Here is a 20,887-nt window from a genome sequence, read left to right as displayed (position 1 = left end):
CTTGGGAAGAGTGGACTCAAGCAATGGTAGGGACAAGAGCATGATTATAATGGGTTAAGGAGAGCTGAAAGAGCTATGGGAGCGTCTTGCTCCCACACCTATTAAGTGGTAGGGTTAAGAAGAGAACTCAAATCTTGATTGTGGTGGCAGTTTAATGGGTGTATATATGTAAAAACCTTGATCAAAGTGCAATTTATTGCCTGTCAATTTATTGTATGTGCGTTTATCATACACCAATTATATCCCAGTAAAACTGTGACTTCCCCCCGCCCCCCAAACTGCCCCCAAGCTTTATCACACTGTTATTTCTGTTAGGCTACAATTCCTAGTTTACATCCCTACACTCAACACCCGTCCTCTTCCCAAGTAGATGGACTACATCTTTCTGCTCCTAACCACTTAAAAAACAAAAACAAAAAGAAGGATGCTTCTGCTCCTTCGTACTAATCCGAAATTACTATGCTCAGTACTTATTCACGCAGCGTCGCGGACTCACTGCCACAGCATTCACACACAGCCATAAATGCTTTATTGACTTTGCGGGGCCAAGCAGACGCTGGCCCCGCCCCATCGCCGCTGGCATGCCCCCGAGATGACGCCGCGGAGCGCACGTGCACCGCCCAGGGGCTGGACCTTGGCGCCAAAGTGGAGAGCCCGCCCCATTCGGGACCCCACGCTGCCGGAAGCGGAAATACTGCCCGGCGTCGCCAGAGTAGCTGTAACTGCCACCAAGATGCCGAAGGGACCCAAGCAGCAGCCGCCGGAGCCCGAGTGGATTGGGGATGGAGAGAGCACGAGCCCCACAGGTGAGGCTGATAGGCAGGGAACCAGCGAGATAGAAAAGGGAAGAAGAGAGCGGACGTATTTTAGGAGGGGGGGTCACGGGTTGTGAAACTGACCGGGCCGTGAGGGAGGCTACTGCACATGCGTGTAATGGGGCCGGCCGGAAAGAGTTTACCCAGCACGCCAGTTTGGGGTGGGAGTGAAGGTGCCTGGCGGTCGCGCACGAGTTTCAGTGGGATTTGGCAAGAAACGAGGGAATGTGTATGGTACCGTGGAAGAGATGGGTAGAAATGAGAAAGTCCTCCTTTCTTCCCTTTTGGACATCTTCCCCACCGCGCTGTATTCCACGTTCCATGGGAATCTGTCAAGCAGGGCGACACCCCACCCACTGCGCGCTCACGCACACATAAAACGTCACACATCCACCCACCCACACCCTCTCAGGAGGAAGAGGATGACTCCCTGGGTTCTTTCATAATACACATCAGACTCATCTGGAGCAAGAGTGCAGGGTAGCTGCTAGGTGTTGCAGTGAAGGCTAAGGTTTACTTAAAAGCAGCGAATGTTTGTTAAACGTAAGCAGCACCTATACTGTGTTTTGGGAAGGGAGAAAAAATATGAAGACATCCTCCCAAATTTGAAGGCACTTCAAGGGGAGATAAAATAATTACAGTAGATACACAGTGACTCATTTTACAAGCAATTTTTGGATGCCTGCTGTATACCTGATACTGTGCAGAGAAACTGAGAATGTAGAGATAAAAGATCAGACTTGCCCCAAAGGGGCACTCAGTTTAGTAGAGGGGACAGCATGAATCCAAAAGTGGTTGACAGAGTGATAAATGTGCTTGAGAATGCTGTGAGACTAGAGAAGAGAGGAGAAGCATCTACTCAGACAGCTAGGGTAGGAATGTCAGCAAAGCCTCCCAGAAATATGTGGCAGCTGAGTTGATTCTGAAAGAATCAGTATGAGTTAGCAAGGGGAAGAGCATTCCAAGCAGAGGAAGAAATTTGTGCAAAGGTAAAGACGTAGGTGAGCCTGGCCGTTCCCCATATTGGGTGACTAATGTAATGGGGTTGGAAAGGTGTGCAGGAGACAAATAATGGGACGCTTTACACGGTATTCCAAAGACTTTAATTCTGAAGACATTAAGACTAATTGAAGTGCATAAGGCATGGTGTGATCAGCTCATCCTGACAACACTGAGCAGTGGAGAATGACTTGTATTGGTCAAGATTGGAGGCAGGGCTACCATGTAAGAGGTGCTGGCAATGATCTAGGTGAGAAGCAGTACCAGGGTAAGCCAAGGCAGTGAATATTAAAGAGTTACTAAGGAAATGGCATTGAGCAGGTCTGAGAACAGACTGAATGAAGGGAGAAGAATTAAGGATGACACTCACTTAAGTAACTCAAAGGGTAGTATACTATTGTTTGAGATCAGAAATGGGCTGTAGGGTTGGGAGTGGGAAGAGATAAGGTCAGCTTTTGAATGTCAAGTTGGGGATTCCTGGGGAACTTCTAAGAGGAGATGGCAGGGAGAGATCTAGGCTAGAAGTAAACACACAAGCAAGTGTTGTTGAAACGTTGAATTCAGAGGAGTCCCCTGAGAGAGTATGCAGATTGAAGCCAAAAGAGGACAGAAGACAGGAACCCAAAAGATCCTCAACAATTAAGGGAAGGGAAGGAAGGAGGTAGAGGAGATGACACTGAGAAAGGTGAGCAGCCAGAGAAACTGAAGGCAAACCAGGAGCCAACAGGGTCCCTGAAATTAAGTAATAACAGGAGGGAAGCAGAGGATGAGGAGGTGGTAGCATGGAATATTGCAGAGAAGTCATGCAAAATCAGGACTAAAAAAATTCTTTTTGGGTTGAGCAACTAAGGGGACAGTGGCAACTTTGGCAAAGGTAGTAGTCATTAGGAGATGATACCCAAATCAGATCGGAGTATGCTCAAAAAGGAATGGGAAATGAGGAAGCAGAGCTAGTGTGAACCTGTGGAGACCAAAGTAGAAAGCAGTAATTGGGGGAAGAGATAGTAAGGAAGTGTTCTATTAGGCTTTGAAGTTAGCTTAAGTTGTGTGCTGAAGGGGAGGAGCTATTAGGGGAGGAGCGATGGAGGAGCAATGGAGGAGCGCATTGCTTTAGCGGTACTTAGCTTTTTCCTCTTCCTTGGTGATCATACCTTGTCGCACTTGAACCTGTGCATAGGATTTTCCTTTCTATGGTTAGGAGGATCAAAGTGAGGTTTAAAGTTCAAAAGAGAATTAAAGGAAGGGAGAGATGGTTGCGTTGTGTTAGTCCTTGGGGAGAGATTAATACCTGGGAGGAGTCACTCCTCAGTGTTGTCAAGGTGAGCTGATCATGCCATTCCTTCCTCTGTACTGCAGTGGGTCCTCCCTCCTAATGTCTTTACGATTAAACTCTCTGGAATAACATATAAAGCCTTTCATTATTTCTCCTGCACATCTTTCCAATTCATTGACACTATTCACCCAATATGGGGGATCAAATTTTGATGAAATGTGTTCTGGTTGGAAGATACAGATTAAGCAAAGACAGACCTACATATGCCTGAGACTTAATCAGGGGGCAATAACAGGTCAGTGTCCAGAACATAGGTGTGGGTAGGAAAACAGAGATATAGCAGAAAAGATAGAATAGGACCCTTTTAATTTGTAAAGTCTTAAGTTATAGGGATTGTTCTTTGATAACACCAGTTTTGGGCATATGGGTGGTCAGTAAAACTTTCCTCAATAATTGGTTACTACAGACTATGTGGAATTCTAGTTTAAAAATACTTAGTCAGTAGAGCATGTGACTTTTTTTTTTAATGTTTTGTGTGAGAGAGAGAGGGTGCATGTGCATGGGGGCGCAGGGGGAGGGGCAGGGGCAGAGAGAATCCCAAGCAGGCTCCACACTTGGTGCCCCACGAGTTCAAGCCCCACATTGGGTGTGGAGCCTAGGAGCCTACTTTTTAAAAAAAATGAAAAATAGGGGCACCTGGGTGGCTCAGTCGGTTAAATGTCCAATTCTTGGTTTCAGCTCAGGGCATGATCTTGTGGTTTTGTGAGTTCAAGCCCCATGTCAGTCTCTGCTTACAGCACGTAGCCTGTTTGGGATTCTCTCTCTTCTCTCTCTCCTCTCTCTCTGCCCCTCCCCCACTCGCACTAAATAAATTTAAAAAACTTTTTTTTAATGAAAAATACTTAATGTAGGTAGCAGAAAGCCACTGATATATATATTTTTTAATTTTTATTTATTTTTGAGAGAGAAAGCAGGGGAGGGGCAGAGAGAGAAAGAAAGAAAATCCCAAGCACACTCTGCACTCTCAGGGCAGAACACGATGCAGGGCTCAAACCCTCAAACCGCGAGATCATGACCTGAACCAAAATCAGAAGTTGGATGGTTAACTGACTGAGCCACCCAGGTGCCCCTGATTTTTTTTTTTTTTTTTTTTTTTAACTAAATGATTACAGGAGTGTTTCTGGATAGAATTGGAAAGCAGTGGATGGATAGGATGATTTGAAGGGGAATGTGATAGTGGGTAGGCCCGGACAGGAAGAGAAATCATAAAGCTGCTGGCTGCCTCCCATTCTCATGGGGGAAGGGAGAGAGGGAGTTAGTCATAGTCTCCTGCCTTCAGGGAAACAGGGTTGGATAGAGGGGAGGAGCTGGAATTTGTTCAGTCAGTCAGGTTTTGTATAAGACTTCCTACTTTGTTCCATGGGAACGCAAGCTAAACAGTCTGTCAGGTTGCTCTCTGGGTTGAAAGACTAATGTACAAACAGTTAAATATAACAGTGTGATTTGTGCTAGAATGTTATTTGAGCAGACCAGGTGGGGCATAGACCCAGATGTTCATTTATTAACCAGACAGCTCCGTTTACACAGTCTGCAGCTTTTCACAAATTACATATGGCAAACCAAATTTATACTATCTTTGTCCTTTTAGAGAGGACCTTCTCTTCCAGTATGTCCTGAGTTAATAAATGGTACCACTATCCCAACTAATTTTGCCCAGCTAAAAACATAGGAGTCTTTGGGGCACCTGGCTGGCTCAGTCGGAGGAGCATGGGACTCTTTGGGTTGTGGGCTTGAGCCCCGTGTTGAGTGTTGAGATTACTTAAAATAAAATCTTAAAAAAAAAAAGAAAATGTAGGAGTCCTCTTTGAGTACCGTGTCTTCCCACTTCTGTCTTCACTCTATAAATTCTACTTCTCCCTTCCACTGCCACTCTAGACCAAGGCACAGTTGGGACAATGCCTAAGGAATGATAGAAAGTAGTAAAATAGGATGGAGCCACTGAGAGCTTTGCAGGGGAGGTCAGGCTGCTTTGGAATTTGTAGATAAGCATTCACAGTGTCTGCTTAACCTTCTAGACAAAGTGGTGAAGAAAGGGAAGAAGGACAAGAAGACCAAAAAGACGGTGAGTAAATGAGGGTTGTGGATGAGAAATGACAGTGGATGTTTCCAATCAAAATAAGCCCATGTGAAGGAGGCAGGGGGTCCAAGGGAGGAGGAAAGATCTTTTCAAGAAAGGAAGCAAGGTGAGGGTGGACTGGAGGTTCAGTGGGCCTGTGTGTGGCAGAGAAGGACTTGGTTGGTCTCTGAGCCACATGTACCTATCTCTTAACTCCTTTTACAGTTCTTTGAGGAACTGGCAGTAGAAGATAAACAGGCTGGGGAAGAAGAGAAAGTGCTCAAGGAGAAGGAGCAGCCGCAACAGCAACAGCAGGTTCTCAAGTGTCAGGGGGTCCAGCCCACATTGGTTCAGTCGGTTAATGAGGAACTCTCTGTACAGCAGAGAGGGGCCTGGGCTTCGTTGTCTTACTCTCTTTTCCTTTCAGCAGCAAAAAAAGAAACGAGACACCCGAAAAGGCCGGCGGAAGAAGGACGTAGACGATGATGGAGAAGAGAAAGAGCTCATGGAGCGTCTTAAGAAGCTCTCAGTGCCAGCCAGTGATGAGGAGGATGAGGGTAAATGACCTGAGGGGAAATGGGTTCCCAGAATCCCTGAGTCATGAATAATAAAGTGCCTCATTTCTTGATTTTGAGTTGGATTAGATTGAGTAACCAGACATTATAATTGTTTCCTAACTCATCTTCCCAACCGTCGTGTCATTTCAGTACCTGCCCTAATACCCCGAGGAGGGAAGAAAACCAAGGTAAGCCATCTGTGTGATAAACAAGAGACCCCAGGGCTGCAAACTTGACCATCCCACTGATTTCTCTGGCCCTTTCATTCTCTAGGGTGGTAATGTTTTTGCAGCCCTGATTCAGGATCAAAGTGAGGATGAGGAGGAGGAAGAAAAACATCCTCCCAAGCCTGCCAAGTTGGAAAAGAATCGGATTAATAAGGTGAAAGTGGCCACTCTGCTGGTCACTCCCACCCCATGTAGCACCTTCTGGCCATGGTGTGGTAATTCCCCTGCTTTTTTTCCTGCTTTTATTTTTTTAATTTTTTAATTTTAATTTCTTTTAAGATTTTAAGTAATCTCTATACCCACTGTGGGCTCGAACTCACAACCCTGAGATCAAGAGTCACATGTGTCACTGATTGAGCAAGCCACACTCCCCATTTTCCTGCTTTTTAACTAGTTCTTTTAGGGGTGCCTGGGTGGCTCGGTCAGTTGAGAGTCCAACTTTGGCTCAGGTCATGATCTCATGGTTTGTGGGTTTGAGTCCCGTGTCGGGTTCTGTGCTAACAGCTCAGAGCCTGGAGCCTGCTCCACATTCTCTGTTTGTCTGTCTGTCTCTCTCTCTCTCTCTCCCTCTCTCTGCCCTTCCCTTGCTCACGTTCTCTTTCTCAAAAATAAACATTAAAAAATTAAATAAAAAAAAAAACTAGTTCTTTTAGGTCTCACACTATCAAAATCATCTTTTTTTTTTTTTTTTTTAACGTTTATTTGAGAAAGAACATATGCGAGCAGGGGAGGGGCAGAGAAAGGGGGACAGAGGATCTAAAGCAAGCTCTGCACTGACAGCAGAGAGCGTGATGTGTGGCTTCAATTCACAAACTTCGAGCTCATGACCCAAGCCGAAGCTGGACGTTTAACTGACTGAGCCACCCAGGCTCCCCAGATTAGACTCAAAATCTAAAGCAAAGGGCCTCAAGTTTTTGCTTTTCCACTCGGACCCCTTTTGCAGGGTTACTTGGGATTCTTCTGTGTATATGTTTCAAATTAGCCTGTTCACACCTTGGCATTCAGTTTTATGCCTGTGTTGAAGTATTTGTGGTTTTGTTTGTTTTTTAAGTAATCTTGACATCCAACTTGGGGCTCAGACTTAACCCCAAGATCAAGACTTGCATGCTGTACTGACTGAGCCAGCCAGGTTCCCCGCCCCCCCACCCTTTTAAGCACTACCCCAACATAGAGTTTGATTGAACCCATGACCCCAACATCAAGAGTCGTGTACTCCACCAGCTGAACCAGACACGCACCCCAAAGCCTTTCTTTCTTCTTTATGTTGTGTCTTCCCTTTTCCTTAGAATGCTCTCTCTAAGCTCAAGTCCATTATTTCCTCTCAAGATGTGCCCTCTCGAGGAAGCCCTCCAGTGCTAGTGCCACCCCACCCATGTTCGTTTTCCTGACTCATGTTCCCTTAGCTTTGCTGACATCATCTAACTATTTTTTCACTCTTTCACCTCAAGGTAGAAACTAGGGTTTTCCTAGGTCTCATTTGTTTTCGGAGGAGCACTCAGTATAGTTAGCTCCTAGTTCTAAACTCCCTAGGAATGCTTGATAAATAAGTTAACAAATTACTTTTCTGTGTGTGTGTGTGTGTGTGTTCTCCAGGCTGTATCTGAGGAACAACAGCCTGGGCTGAAGGGCAGAAAGGGAAAGGAAGAGAAGTCAAAGGGGAAGACCAAGGTGAGGGAGTATTGGCAGGAGGAGGTGCTGGGTCTCAGGAATTAGAACATTTCATCAGATCCGTTGTTTTTTCCCTGTTAGCCTCAAAATAAATTTGCTGCTCTGGACAATGAAGAGGAGGAGGATGAAGAAGAAGAAATAACAAAACAAAAGGAGCCACCCAGACAAGGGAGGGAGAAGACCATGAAGGCAGAGCAGGTGTGTATTTTGGTGTTGGGGGAAGGAAGATTGGCTGAGGGACTGGCCTTCTGTGGCTCTTGGTTGGGGGAGGGGAGCAGGATCTGGGGGTGGCATTACTACCCAGAGCAGGAATTAGCAGGCTTTTGTAAAGGGCCACATAGTAAATATTTTTGGTTTTGTGGACCACATATAATCTCTGATGCATATTCCTGTTTTTTAAAAAAATTCTTTGAAAATGTAAAACCATTCTTAGCGCTTGGGCCGTATAAAAATAGGCATCAGGTGAGATTTGGCCCACAATCCATTTAGCTCCTGATTCAGAGAGGAAGGGACCGTGGTGGTAGCCTCAGATGATCTGGGTTCTGGCTCTGCCACTCACCACCTGTGTGACCTTTCCACCTTCTCAGGGCACAGTTATCTGTATGATCTAGTGATCTCTGCAGTCCCTCCACCTCTAGAACTTTCTAATTCTGGATTCTGTTAGATTTCTTAGTGCTGTAAGGGTTTCTGGACGTTTTCTTTGCATGTTAACATGTAAGCCACAGAAACTCATTTGATACATGAGTAAAAGCTGTTTTATTTATTTCCTCCCCAGTGGTATGGGCAGTTTTGTTTTTAGGTGGGTAGAACTGTTATACTTTGTACATACACATTCATACTATTTGTCTTCTGTCATTCCTGACACAGAAGTGGGTGAAGGACTCCAGGGAGCCCAGGAGTGTGTGTGAGAGAGTGAGAGGACCCACCAAGAAATTTCAGGACTCTGGGAAAGGAACGAGCTAACTGTGGGGCTGGGTGAATGACATGAAATCTGAGTTTTAGAAGGGGTCTCTTGTTTTTCATCATCTCGTTCTCACAGGGTTCAGAGGAAGAAGGAGAAGAGGAGGAAGAAGAAGGGGAGTCTAAGGCTGATGATCCTTATGTGCACCTTAGCAAAAAGGAGAAGAAAAAGCTAAAGAAACAAGTAAGATCTCGGTCAGAATTAGGAGCGTTTGACTGTTTTATTTTTTATTATTTATTTATTTATTTAAATTTTTTTTTTTTTTTAACATTTACTTATTTTTGAGACAGAGAGAGAGCATGAACAGGGGAGGGTCAGAGAAAGAGGGAGACACAGAATCTGAAACAGTCTCCAGCCTCTGAGCTGTCAGCACAGAGCCCGATGCGGGGCTCGAACCCACAGACTGAGATCATGACCTGAACCGAAGTCGGACACTCAACCGACTGAGCCACCCAGGCGCCCCGCGTTTGACTTTTTTAATATTTCAGTTGGACTCCTGGCTGGCTCAGTAGGTGGAGCATGCAACTCTTGATCGAGTTCCAGCCCCACATTGGGTGTAGAGATTACATAAAATCTTTAAAAAAAAATTTTTTTTTAAACTAGGGGACATCTGAATTGGGGCAAAAGGGAGCTTTTGACGTTACTGCAAGAACAACAGTTGGAATAAAGAAACATGTATTTTGTGGACCTTTTTTTGGTGTCTGATGACATGTGGCTGTGTTGTGACGGGTAACTGGCAGACAGTGGCCTCATATGTGGGTTTTCCTTCTTTCTCAGATGGAGTATGAGCGCCAGGTGGCTTCATTAAAAGCAGCCAATGCTGCTGAAAATGATTTCTCCGTGTCCCAAGCAGAGGTGTCCTCCCGCCAAGCCATGTTAGAAAATGCATCTGACATTAAGGTAAGGTCTGAGAGGCTCCCTCCCAACCAGTTTGCTCAAGGAAGTGCCACCTTTCCCTGAGTGGCCATGGCAGCCGAGGAAGCCAGGTATGAGTGGTATATTGGAAGAAAGCTTGGAGGTGTTTTCCATACCTTGACTTCTGCCAGCTTCAGTGAGAAGATAGGAAAACCAACACAACTAGAGGGGTCCACCCTTGGGGGGCAGGAAGGGTGGGATGGGCTGGACTCATTTAGAATTTGGGAGACTCCCCTTCAAAGCAGTGGACAGGAAGTGGACCAGCATGGTGAAGAGGGTCATGCTGGAGCTATCTGTTTTGTCAGAGGCTTCCCAGCAGGGAGAAAGTTGTCTGAAAGAGGGGGGTTCTCATGTGCTTTTCTTTCTTCTGCCACTGCTTCCCTGACAACTGCAGCTGGAGAAGTTCAGCATCTCGGCCCACGGCAAGGAGTTATTTGTCAACGCAGACTTGTACATTGTAGCTGGCCGCCGCTATGGGCTAGTGGGACCCAACGGGTGAGGAGAAGGGCTGGAGCTATAAAAGGGAAGGGGCTGGAAAAAAAAAGGTTTTTCAGGGATGGCCTGGTCTTAATAGTTCTCGTTCCCCAGCAAGGGCAAGACTACTCTCCTCAAGCACATTGCCAACCGGGCCTTGAGCATACCTCCCAACATTGACGTGCTGCTGTGTGAGCAGGGTGAGGCCAGTGGTGGGATGGGCCTGAGGGGTGGGCAGTTGGGGTAGAAGAGTCAACCAAGACCAGAAGAAATTGTGGTTATGGAGTGGGAAAGGTTCTAAAGTAAGATTGGGGACTGGGAGATGGATGCTAAGGAAAGACTAGAGAAAATTTCTTTGGAATAAGTACAAAGAATTGGGCAAGGTCAGACAAACCTGAAATTGAGCTGAAGAAAAGAAGGAATGGGGGACTTGGCCCTCAGGGCAACTGGCCTTTTCTCCCCTGACCCCCCAGAGGTGGTAGCAGATGAGACGCCAGCTGTGCAGGCTGTTCTTCGGGCCGACACCAAGCGATTGAAACTGTTGGAAGAGGAGCGACGGCTCCAGGGGCAGCTGGAGCAGGGAGATGATGCAGCTGCTGAGAGGCTAGAGAAGGTAGAGGAGATGGCGCAGGGGACATGGGCTAAGAGTTGGGGGTTCCTGGAACCTTTGGACATGTGTCCTCTTCTCCCTCCTCCAGGTATATGAGGAATTGCGGGCGACTGGGGCAGCAGCTGCAGAGGCCAAAGCCCGGCGGATCCTGGCTGGTCTGGGCTTTGACCCTGAAATGCAGAATCGGCCCACACAGAAGTTCTCTGGGGGCTGGCGCATGCGTGTCTCCCTGGCCAGGTGGGCCACCTACCTCCTTGCCTTTCCCCTTTGCAGCATCAATCCACGCATGGGCAGGGGTGGCGGGAGGCGGGGCTTTCTCTTCTTCCTGTTCTTCTAAGGCCAGTAGGGAGTTTCAAGTCTTCCTGCTCCTTCCTGTATTGTCTGCATTGCCAGACTCAAGATCTTTCCTCTTGGGGGCATAATCTTTTCAACATCTCCTGCTCTCTGAGGAGAGATATGGAAGGAGTGTTCATGGTCTCACCTGCCAGAGGCTTCTGTGGAGTTCTCTGAGCGAGCATCTTCCTACCCCTGACCCTACATTCTGGTGCCCCACCTTCTAGGGCATTGTTCATGGAGCCCACGCTGCTGATGTTGGATGAACCTACCAACCACCTGGACCTCAATGCTGTCATCTGGCTCAATAAGTGCGTCACCTTTGACTACAGTCTTTGCGTCATTGGTTGTCATTCTGTCCTTGTCTCCTCTAGCTGTTTACACTCTGTCCTTGACAGCACTGTATCCAGCCCCTTTCTCTTTTCCTCCCTGTTTTCGTTGTCAGTCTGTTTCCCTGACTTAACCCTAAACTGACCATTGTGACCTGTCCACACTCTTCTCTAAAACCCAGCTACCTCCAGGGCTGGCGGAAGACATTGCTCATCGTTTCCCATGACCAGGGCTTTCTGGATGATGTCTGCACCGATATTATTCATCTCGATGCCCAGCGGCTCCATTACTATCGGGGCAATTACAGTAAGGATCATTTGTTGGGGGGAGGAAAGAGATGAGGCCTTGGAGGGAGGACCCATAGGGATGCAATGATTAGCTAAATCTTAAAAGAGTCTAGACAGAGATGCCCAACTCTGTCCTCACCAGTTCTGGTTGTCCCTCTGCTGGGGAGGAAGACAACCGTTGTTGCCCATCCTCCTTTTCTGCCTCAGTGACCTTCAAGAAGATGTATCAGCAGAAGCAGAAAGAACTGCTGAAGCAGTATGAGAAGCAGGAGAAGAAGCTGAAGGAGCTAAAGGCAGGTGGCAAGTCCACCAAGCAGGCGGTAAGCACCTGGGGGGCTTTTCTCTCAATATGGAGAAAGAGGGAACTCTGTGACACTGCTCTCCATTTCAGGGACTGCTGTGAAGGGTGTGAATTTCTCCTTTTCCCCTTCCTCTCCAGGAAAAGCAAACAAAGGAAGCCCTGACTCGAAAGCAGCAGAAATGCCGGCGGAAAAACCAAGATGAGGAATCGCAAGAGGCCCCTGAGCTCCTGAAGCGCCCCAAGGAGTACACTGTGCGCTTTACTTTCCCTAATCCCCCACCGCTCAGCCCTCCTGTGCTGGGTCTGCATGGTGAGCAGCTGCAGACCCCACCAACGCAGGGCGGAAGTGTGTGCACCCCACGTCTTCCACCCAGCGTGGGATCCATTCCTTTTCTCCAAGGCCAGGAAAGGACTTTAGGACACCTTCAGAGTGATTCCGAAAAGAAAGTATATCACTTCTTTTCCTGATTCTCAGGTGTGACGTTTGGCTATGAGGGGCAGAAACCACTCTTTAAGAACCTGGATTTTGGCATTGACATGGATTCAAGGAGTGAGTTGGTGTCAAGTGGCTTGGGGACGTGAAGCAGGGCTACAGGGACAGTTTCTGAGGACCTCTTTGACCACCTGTCTTCCTCCTTGCAGTCTGCATCGTGGGCCCTAACGGTGTGGGGAAGAGCACCCTGCTTCTGTTGTTGACGGGCAAGCTGACACCAGTAAGTCCTGGTGCCAGGACCAGAGAGCATGACGAGTGTGAAAAGGCAGCTGTTCACCAAATGCTAGAATCAAGGAGCCCCCTCTGTGCTGGAGATTTAAATACAGAATTCATCGTAGATGATTCCTTTTCCTCAGAGGTGCTAGAGAGGAGAACACTGTAGATCAGGGGAGAGAGCCAGCAGAAGTGGGGTTGGACTGGGGGCACCACTCCCCCATGTGTGTTTTGGTTATAGAATAACTAGAAATTGCATGAGTCAGGGGCACCTGGGTGACTCATCCGGTTAAGCTTCTGACTCTTGATCTCCGCTCAGGTTATAATCTCACGGTTCCTGGGATCGAGCCCCATGTTGGGCTCTGTACTGACAGCAGGGAACCTGCTTGGGATTCTCTCTCCCTCTCTGCCCTCTCCCTCTCTCTCAAAAATAAAAAACTTAAGAAAAAAAGAAATTGCAGGAGTCAGAAAAGTCTGGAGATAACCAGTATTAATTTAGATGGATTACTTTCTCTTTTTCTTCTCTGCAAATGTGCATATAATTTTTTTTTAACAAAAGTGGGTTCTCAGATGAATTGTTTCATAGCCAGTTCTCAGATAATACACATCAAGTATTTTTCCATGCCAATAATTACCTGTGTACATTCGTTTCTTGTGGATTTATAGTTTTTGATCACAGTCGTTTAGATTTTTTTCTGGTTTTTCACTGAAGGTCAATCCTATAGTAAACTTCTTTTTTTTTTTTTTTTTTGAGAGGGTGCAAGTGAGCAAGGGGCAGAGAGAGTGAAAGAGAAAGAGAATCCCACTGGCAGATGGAGAGAGAGAGAAGGTGGGGCTCATCCAAAGGGGGGCTTGAGCTCACCTGATGCGGGACTCAAACTCATGTATCGTGACACCATGACCTGAGCCGAAGTCAGGTGTTTAACCAACTGAGCCACCCAAGTGCTCCAGTAAATATTATTGTACATGTTCATGACTGTAGGTTTTTTTTTTAAGGATAAACTTCCTAGAATTGTTTTTAGGATTTACAACATACTGCAATACAGTGCTTTTGATTGGTTGTAACCATCTTTGCTCCCTCCAGGAAAATGTTGAGAAGGGCCCACTTCTTCATACACCTCAAGTTATTTTTTCTTAGATCCTCTTACAGTCTCTTAACTCCCATATGAGGCAGAACCCTGAAAAAGTTGCCATTGGTAGATCTTGCTGGGTGGGAAGGGGGTGTTTGTTGGTTGTGGTCAGTCCCCTCTTGGTTCTGAATCTGTGCTTTTTGTGTCCCCTCCTTTATTGTCATCTCACTCCCCTTTGCCCTGTACTCTTGTCATTTCCTGGATGTGCCTTTGTCACATTAGGGAGGACATCCGCGTTCCCCTTCTTGCATGGACTGATTCCCAGCCCAATTCTGGTATTTGTCTCCCCTTAAGAAAAGTGACGATGTGGAGGGGCAGCATCTTCCTCTCCATTCCCTTATCTTCCCACTTGCTTTTTCCTTGCAGACTCGTGGAGAAATGAGAAAGAACCACCGGTTGGTAAGTTGGCTTTGGGAATTAGGGAGGAAGAGCCTGATAGAGGAAGTATGATTTTTACAGACCGCCTTCCTCTCTTGGGCAGAAAATTGGCTTCTTCAACCAGCAGTATGCAGAACAGCTGCGCATGGAGGAAACACCCACTGAATATCTGCAGCGGGGCTTCAACCTGCCCTACCAGGATGCCCGGAAGTGCCTAGGCCGCTTTGGCCTTGAGAGTCATGCCCACACCATCCAGATCTGCAAACTCTCTGGTACCACTGTAGGGGGCTAGGGAAGGTGTCCTCCTCAATTTTCACACCTCCAGACTGTACCTAGAGTCAGAAAAGAACAGCTAGGACTTGGGGAATCTCTGCACACACACATCTTCAGAGTTTATCTTCAGAAACATAAGGCAGTGAAGTGTGATGGCCCTCTTTTTCCTTTGCTACAGGTGGGCAAAAAGCCCGAGTTGTGTTTGCTGAGCTGGCTTGTCGGGAACCCGATGTCCTCATCTTGGTGAGTGAGCTGGACTATGGGAGGGGGTAAAGGTGACAGTAATGAAAAGAATTGTAACACTTGGTCATGGAATGTCTCTTCCATAGGATGAACCCACCAATAACTTGGACATTGAGTCTATTGATGCTCTTGGGGAAGCCATCAATGAATACAAGGGTGGTAAGTCAGCTCAGGGTGCACCCTCCTCCTTTCCTGGTTCTCATTTGTCTCATTTGTTCTTCACGTTCTCATTTGTCTTTGCCTTCTTTGTCCCTACTCTCCCTGCTCACATCTTTTTTTAAAGCTGTGATCGTCGTCAGCCATGATGCCCGACTCATCACCGAAACCAACTGCCAGCTGTGGGTGGTGGAGGAGCAGAGTGTAAGCCAGATCGATGGTGACTTTGAGGACTACAAGCGGGAGGTATTGGAGGCTCTGGGTGAAGTCATGGTCATCAGACCCCGAGAGTGAGTTTTCCTTCCTGGAAGTCTCCTGAAAGACAAGCTTGTGTGGCCTAGAAGTCCCCTGTTGTCTCCCTTTCTCTGCTTGGAAGCCTGCCTCTGGTCTGCAGCTGACCCAGCAACTACTCAGGCACAGGAAGGCAGAGCATGGTCTTGATGTGACCAGGGTACCACTTTGGTTCCTTTTCTCTGAAAAACTAGCCTGTTACAGTTTTCTTCAGATAACTGAGCTGGCCTTATCCTTGACATTCCTCCATATACACAGAGATGACCTTCATCATTGTGGGCTCCATCTAGCCAAACTTATGTGGCCAGTTGTCTAGAGACTTTCATCACCAAGAACCCTGCCTGTGGTCCACCAGAAAGCTTCAGGGCTATCTGGTCCCCTGGTCTTTGAGTGGTGCTGTTCTTTTCTGGTGGATTTAATGCTGACTTACTGATACAGTTACTGCAGCTCAGTGCTGGAGGCAAGTTGTGAGGCCTAGGCTGTTACCCAGCCTAGGGCTTGGTGCCTGCAGTCTTTTTGTAGTTGGGGACTTGGGGGCAAGAAAATTACCCCTCAACTTGAATCTCCCTTTACAAGGGGAGGAAATAAAGGAAAGTTGTTGCCGTCCTGTCGCTGTTTGGAGATTCATGGGCATTGGGACTATTTTTAGTTTTGATTCACTTTATTGCTAGCAGCATTCAGTATCCATGCTTCCCCACTAATACAGATGGATCTAATTTGTAGTCTTATGCATTTTAGATGGTGCTTGCTGTTTGAGGATTCTCCAACCCTTCAGATAGGAACAGAAAGGGGTTCATCCCTTCCATCTGGGACTCTTGGGCCTCCCATTGCCCAAGCTTTGCTCTGTGGTCAGGGCCCCACAGTACTGATACTCTGAAAAGTTCTTAAGTAACTGACATCACATACAGCACTGTGGAGTGTACAAAAAGGAAAAGACAAGGTCTGCCTGCATCAATAGTTTAGCTACAGAAGACTTTAGAAAATGAGACATGAGTGTAAAGGTGATTTGGTTAATTGCCAAATGTGTGTCCTCTAGATGCTATAAGTTGCCACGTGCTCATAGAAGGGAAAGATGATCCAGAACTTGATTATTTGATAGACAGGATCACTTCAGGATGGGCCTCTTGAAAAATAAAAAGAATTTGAATAATGAGAAAATAGGGAGTCATTTTTGGAATGTAGGAAAAGAGAGATCTCAGGCCTGGAAAGAAGAAAAAACTATTCGGGAGTTAATGAGAAAGCGTAGCTGGTGTGGCCATTTTTCTTACTATTATATTGGAGAGGTAGATTTGGAAAGTAACCACTGGCAGGTGGTTGGTGACTTTAGGTGGTGATGGGTGAGGTCGACTATAGAAGTATATGGAATGGAATCCATAACTTGTTGTGGGTGAGGTAACTAAATGCTGAACTAGGGTAGGGGAGGCATGGGAAGGAAAGGACGGGAGAGGTGTGTGGGAGTTGGGGAGAAAGAAGAGAATGATCTGATGTATCCAGTTCCAGAGGGAATATGAGGAGCTGTTTGGTTAAGTCTGACAGCTTGGATATCTATTTTGGGGAAACTATTTTTTGACCAAGTGAATAAGTAATAGCCTGAGGTACAGATTTTGTAGGGAAGTGTAGTTTTGGTGTGGAAATAGTGTTGTTAGGGAACATCTCAAATTAGAAAGGAACTACTCCCTTATGGAATTTGAGGGGAAAAAATCAGGGTCTTAAACCAAGCACCTGAGTAAGATGTTTTATGTAAAGTAATTTCCACGATTATGTGAAGTAAATCTGTCATAGAACAGTGGGAGCCAGGTTTCAAGTCTACTTACTAAGAGTATGATGTTGGACAGGCTACTTAGCCTCTTGGTACTGGTTTTCTCATCTGTAAAAAGAAGATTGAAAGTGTGTACCTAGGGACACCTGGGTGGCTCAGTCTTAACCGACTGACTCTTGATTTTGGCTCAGGTCACCATCTCATGGTTTGTGAGATGGAGCCCCGCATCAGGCTCTGTGCTGACAGTACAGAACCTGCTTGGGTCCCTCTCTCTCCCTCTCTCACTATGCCCCTCCCCTGCTTGTGCACTCTCAAAATAAATGAATAAACTTAAAAAAAAAAAGTAGCTACCTTGTAGGATTATTAAGGGATTAGGCAATTTTCTAAAGTGTTTTAAATTTTTTTGTTAGATGTGTTTCACGTTACACTCTACACTTTTCAGTTCACTGGTCTAGATGAGATGATGCATAAAATATATAGGAATGTTATTTATAAAGTGAATACCAAAATTTTGCGTTTCAAGTTTTTTATCAACTTCACAACAAGTACTTTATGCTTCAAAACAGCTTCCATACATGGACACAAATTGTAGTTTTTTCCTTCAATATACATAGTAATGGAGTTATTAATGCACTTAAATGTGGGCAAAAAAATACAATGCAAAAAGAACAAAAAATATGGTTTATATGGTACAGTATGTATGGATAACCCAAAGCCTGGAAAATGGAATTTTGTTAACAAATATTCTTACTCATAGACAACTTTTATTATCTATAAGTCATGCACTAATGTATATAATAACTACCATAGAAATGGTTTTGAAAAGCAGAGATTCTTCTGCATACCTTCCTAATGAAACAGAGGACACTGACCTGCCCACAACCATCCGCCCTCAACAGAGATGGTTGTTGCTGATATGATGGCTCTTGTTTAGCTGACTCCAGTGTCCTGGCTATTTTCCCTCTTGTGTAAAATGTGGACAGGGTAACCAAAGGGTGAGTCCTGGAAGAGCATGAAAGCCAGGATAGCACTGTGTTTTAGGAACACACAATGAGGTTTCAGGAAATAGTGCCAGTACACTACAGTAAGAAACTACAATAAGAAAAGTGAAAACCAGGATTGAGCCTTGTGGCCATACAGCATGGGAGTATCCAAAGTTGCCATTGTGTGGCCAGTGCTAAATGCAACAACTGGGACACCGAACTGGCTGTTCTGGGTAGTGATGTTCAAAGTGTCCCAGACCAGCAGCATGAGCATCGCTTGGGATTCTGTTAGTGCAAGGATAGGAACTCTGCTGCCTTTGGAGCTAGGATAGAAAGGGTAGGGGGTGGGCTTTAAATCCAGTGAATAAGAAAGATTTCTCAGGAATAACATTAAAGTCAAGGCCTGAAGGTGGTGAAGGAACTAGGTGAGTGGAAAAGAAGAGCCCTCAGGGAAGAAACCATAGTGTTTCAGGGACCCTGGAGCCAGAAGAGCTTGACATAGACAAGATAGGCAGCTTGAAATAGAGCAGGGGCCAGACACTCAGAGCCTGTAAGCCTTGATGGTGAGTTGGGATACTGTTTGAGAAGCAATGGGAGGCCATTCTCACAGTGGTGAGAATTTATTATTTTTAATGTGTATTTGTTTTTGAAAGAGTGGGAGGGGCAGAGAGAGGGAGAACACCCAAGCAGGCTCTGCACTGTCCGCACAGAGCCCAATGTGGGGCTCCATCTCATGAACCAGGAGATCATGACCTGAGCCAAAATCAAGAGTCCAACACAACCATTTGAGCTACCCAGGTGCCCGTGTTTTGATTTTTACAAAATTGTTCTGGCTGCTGGGTGAATAGTTGAGTGGGTAGAGGAGATGCTGAGAGAGGGTTAGATACTGCCTTGAAAACTGATACCCTTCTTCCTCTGGGAAAGGAAGATCACATAGGCTCAGATATTTTCAGGTGAAGAGGAAGTGGTGCTCACACTGGATGGATCTCATTCAGGAGCTCGGGTGCCAATCAAGAGGAATTGCCAAGTAGCAGTAAGTGTTGAGTTGGTGTCAAGATGGTAGGATTTTGTGTTTTTTGCAACATTAGGTTTACTGCCCAGGAGCAGGAATGGGGAAACTAGAACAGTGATGATCCAGAATTGGAGATGGAACTGGTGTGCTTTGGGTGGGGTTGACAGAGAATGTCTAAAGTTGAAAGGGTATTTCAGGGGCAGGGGGAATGGAAGCAGAAAGGAAGAACAGACCAGCTGAAATGGAGAGAAGTGCCTGCAGGGGAATTGGTGAAGGCATGGAAATGGGTCGCTTTGGATTTCCATGGAGAATTTGAAAGAAAAATGGCTGAACTAAATTTTAAATTAACGTAGAAAAAACTTTGAGCTCTAAAAGTTCTTGTGGCTTGATGCCAGAGATAGGGAAGCACAAGCCAGAGAATGGCCCACTAGATTTTTCCACTTGAGCTGGTACTACATTTTTTTTTCAACGTTAAAAAATTTTTAAGTAATCTCTGCCCCCAACGTAGGGCTCCAGCACACACCCCTAAGCTCCAGAGTTGCACACTCCACTGACCAAGCCAGCCATGCACCCCTACTTCATTCATACTTTATTTTTTTTTTTAATCTTTTTTTTACCTCATATTTTAACCTCTTTTTAGGTGCTTTTCTCAGGTCCTAAGTGCACAGAGCTTGTATACGCTGACTGGGCACAACCCCTCTGAGGACTCAGCAAAGAGAAGATAAAATTAGCCCCATTGGCCTTGCTAAATGTAAATGACACCTGTGAAATTTAGGTTATGCCCTCGTGTGACCAATCCTGTGTTCTAGGGCAGTGTCTTTTCAGTGTTTTCCAGATCAGCATCAGCAACACGTGGGAACTTGTTAGAAATGCAAAATCTCCAGATCCATCCCAGAACTACTCAAATTAGGAAATTTGCTGGACCCCATTCCTCATGTCTTTTAATAAGCCCCTCAGTTGATTCTGATGAACACTAAAAGGTTGAAAACTGTTCCTTTTAAAAAAAAATTTTTTTTTAAGTAATCTCTGTGCCCAATGTGGGGCTCAAACAACCCTGAGATCAAGTTGCATGCTGTACTGAGCCAGCCAGGTGCCCCAAAACGAGCTGCTTTCTCTGAAATCTCTATGCCCAACATGGGGCTCAAACTCATGACCTAGAGATCCAGAGCCACATGCTCTACTGACTGAGCCAGCTAGGTGCTCCTGAAGACCACTGTTCTTAACCCATGCCCTAATATCCCCACCTTCCTCCTCAAAATGCACTATAATTCTAATTTCCCATTTCAAAATTAGCAAAACTTCATATTTGTAATAATCCTATGTTCTGATCTCTAAGACCTGTCTCCGCAAGAATCTTACTCCATCAACTAGGCCCTCAGTACTTGCCCTTAAGAATCCTGCATCATCAGGACACCTTGGTGGCTCAGTTGGGTGGGCATCTGACTTTGACTCAGGTCATGATCTCATAGTTCGAGTTCAACCCCCACATCAGGCTCTCCACTCTTGGCACAGGGCCCGCTTTGGATCCTCTGTCTCCCTCTCTCTCCTCAGCCCCTCCCCTGCTCATGCACTCTCTAAAAAATAAAAATTAAAAAAAAAAAAAAATCCAGCATCATCTAGCAGCAGTTAGTACAGCGACCTCTATTTTGCAAAGCCACTTCTTGGGGGAAGAGGAGCGTACATTTTCTGCTTTTCTTCACTTTCTCCACTGGAACTGCTCTTAATAGGAGCCACCAGCTTTTCCTTTCACCCACCCTCACTTAAATTCCTTCCCTAAGTAACTCCACAGGCATGTTGAAGTGAATGTCCACCTACACCATCTGTAGCTCCAGCAATCTGTGAAAAGCTGTGTTCCCCTAGGTCCCAATGCTTACTCAAATAATGTTGACCCATGGGATTTACTCTGTACCTATGGGTGTTTTATGTTCAAAATATTCCTTAATTATTTCACTTAATACCAACACTGACCTCACAGAACAAATGTTAGCTCCTCAAGAACTGAAAACACATTCCACAAATGTTTGTCCTAATGTACCTAAAACAGCAGATAATGGCTGGGTTTTAAACAAAGAGCCCAAACACACTAAGGG

General features: G+C 45.9%; 1 protein-coding gene across 3 annotated transcripts; it reads left to right on the top strand.

The window, feature by feature from the left end:
• Positions 1-652: 652 nt before the first annotated feature.
• On the top strand, positions 653-15,644 carry ABCF1 (ATP binding cassette subfamily F member 1). Of its 3 annotated transcripts, none has more exons than XM_053223373.1 (25): positions 653-806; positions 5,163-5,209; positions 5,429-5,518; positions 5,634-5,760; positions 5,911-5,948; positions 6,034-6,141; positions 7,581-7,655; positions 7,737-7,853; positions 8,695-8,799; positions 9,394-9,516; positions 9,926-10,026; positions 10,120-10,205; positions 10,479-10,618; positions 10,704-10,852; positions 11,176-11,259; positions 11,460-11,584; positions 11,773-11,885; positions 12,005-12,176; positions 12,342-12,416; positions 12,509-12,579; positions 14,069-14,101; positions 14,184-14,352; positions 14,532-14,596; positions 14,683-14,755; positions 14,880-15,644. In XM_053223373.1, the coding sequence occupies exons 1-25, from the start codon at positions 734-736 to the stop codon at positions 15,044-15,046; spliced, it is 2,526 nt and encodes an 841-aa protein (XP_053079348.1). In that variant the 5' UTR covers positions 653-733; the 3' UTR covers positions 15,047-15,644. The 3 variants fall into 3 exon arrangements, with proteins under 3 accessions (XP_053079348.1, XP_053079347.1, XP_053079349.1); XM_053223372.1 differs by having other exon boundaries at positions 5,631-5,760; XM_053223374.1 differs by having other exon boundaries at positions 768-806; positions 5,144-5,209; positions 5,631-5,760.
• Positions 15,645-20,887: the final 5,243 nt, after the last annotated feature.

Source organism: Acinonyx jubatus, chromosome B2 (genome assembly GCF_027475565.1).
Source record: "Acinonyx jubatus isolate Ajub_Pintada_27869175 chromosome B2, VMU_Ajub_asm_v1.0, whole genome shotgun sequence".
Taxonomy (NCBI): domain Eukaryota; kingdom Metazoa; phylum Chordata; class Mammalia; order Carnivora; family Felidae; genus Acinonyx; species Acinonyx jubatus.
This window is presented reverse-complemented; position numbering and strand designations above follow the sequence as displayed.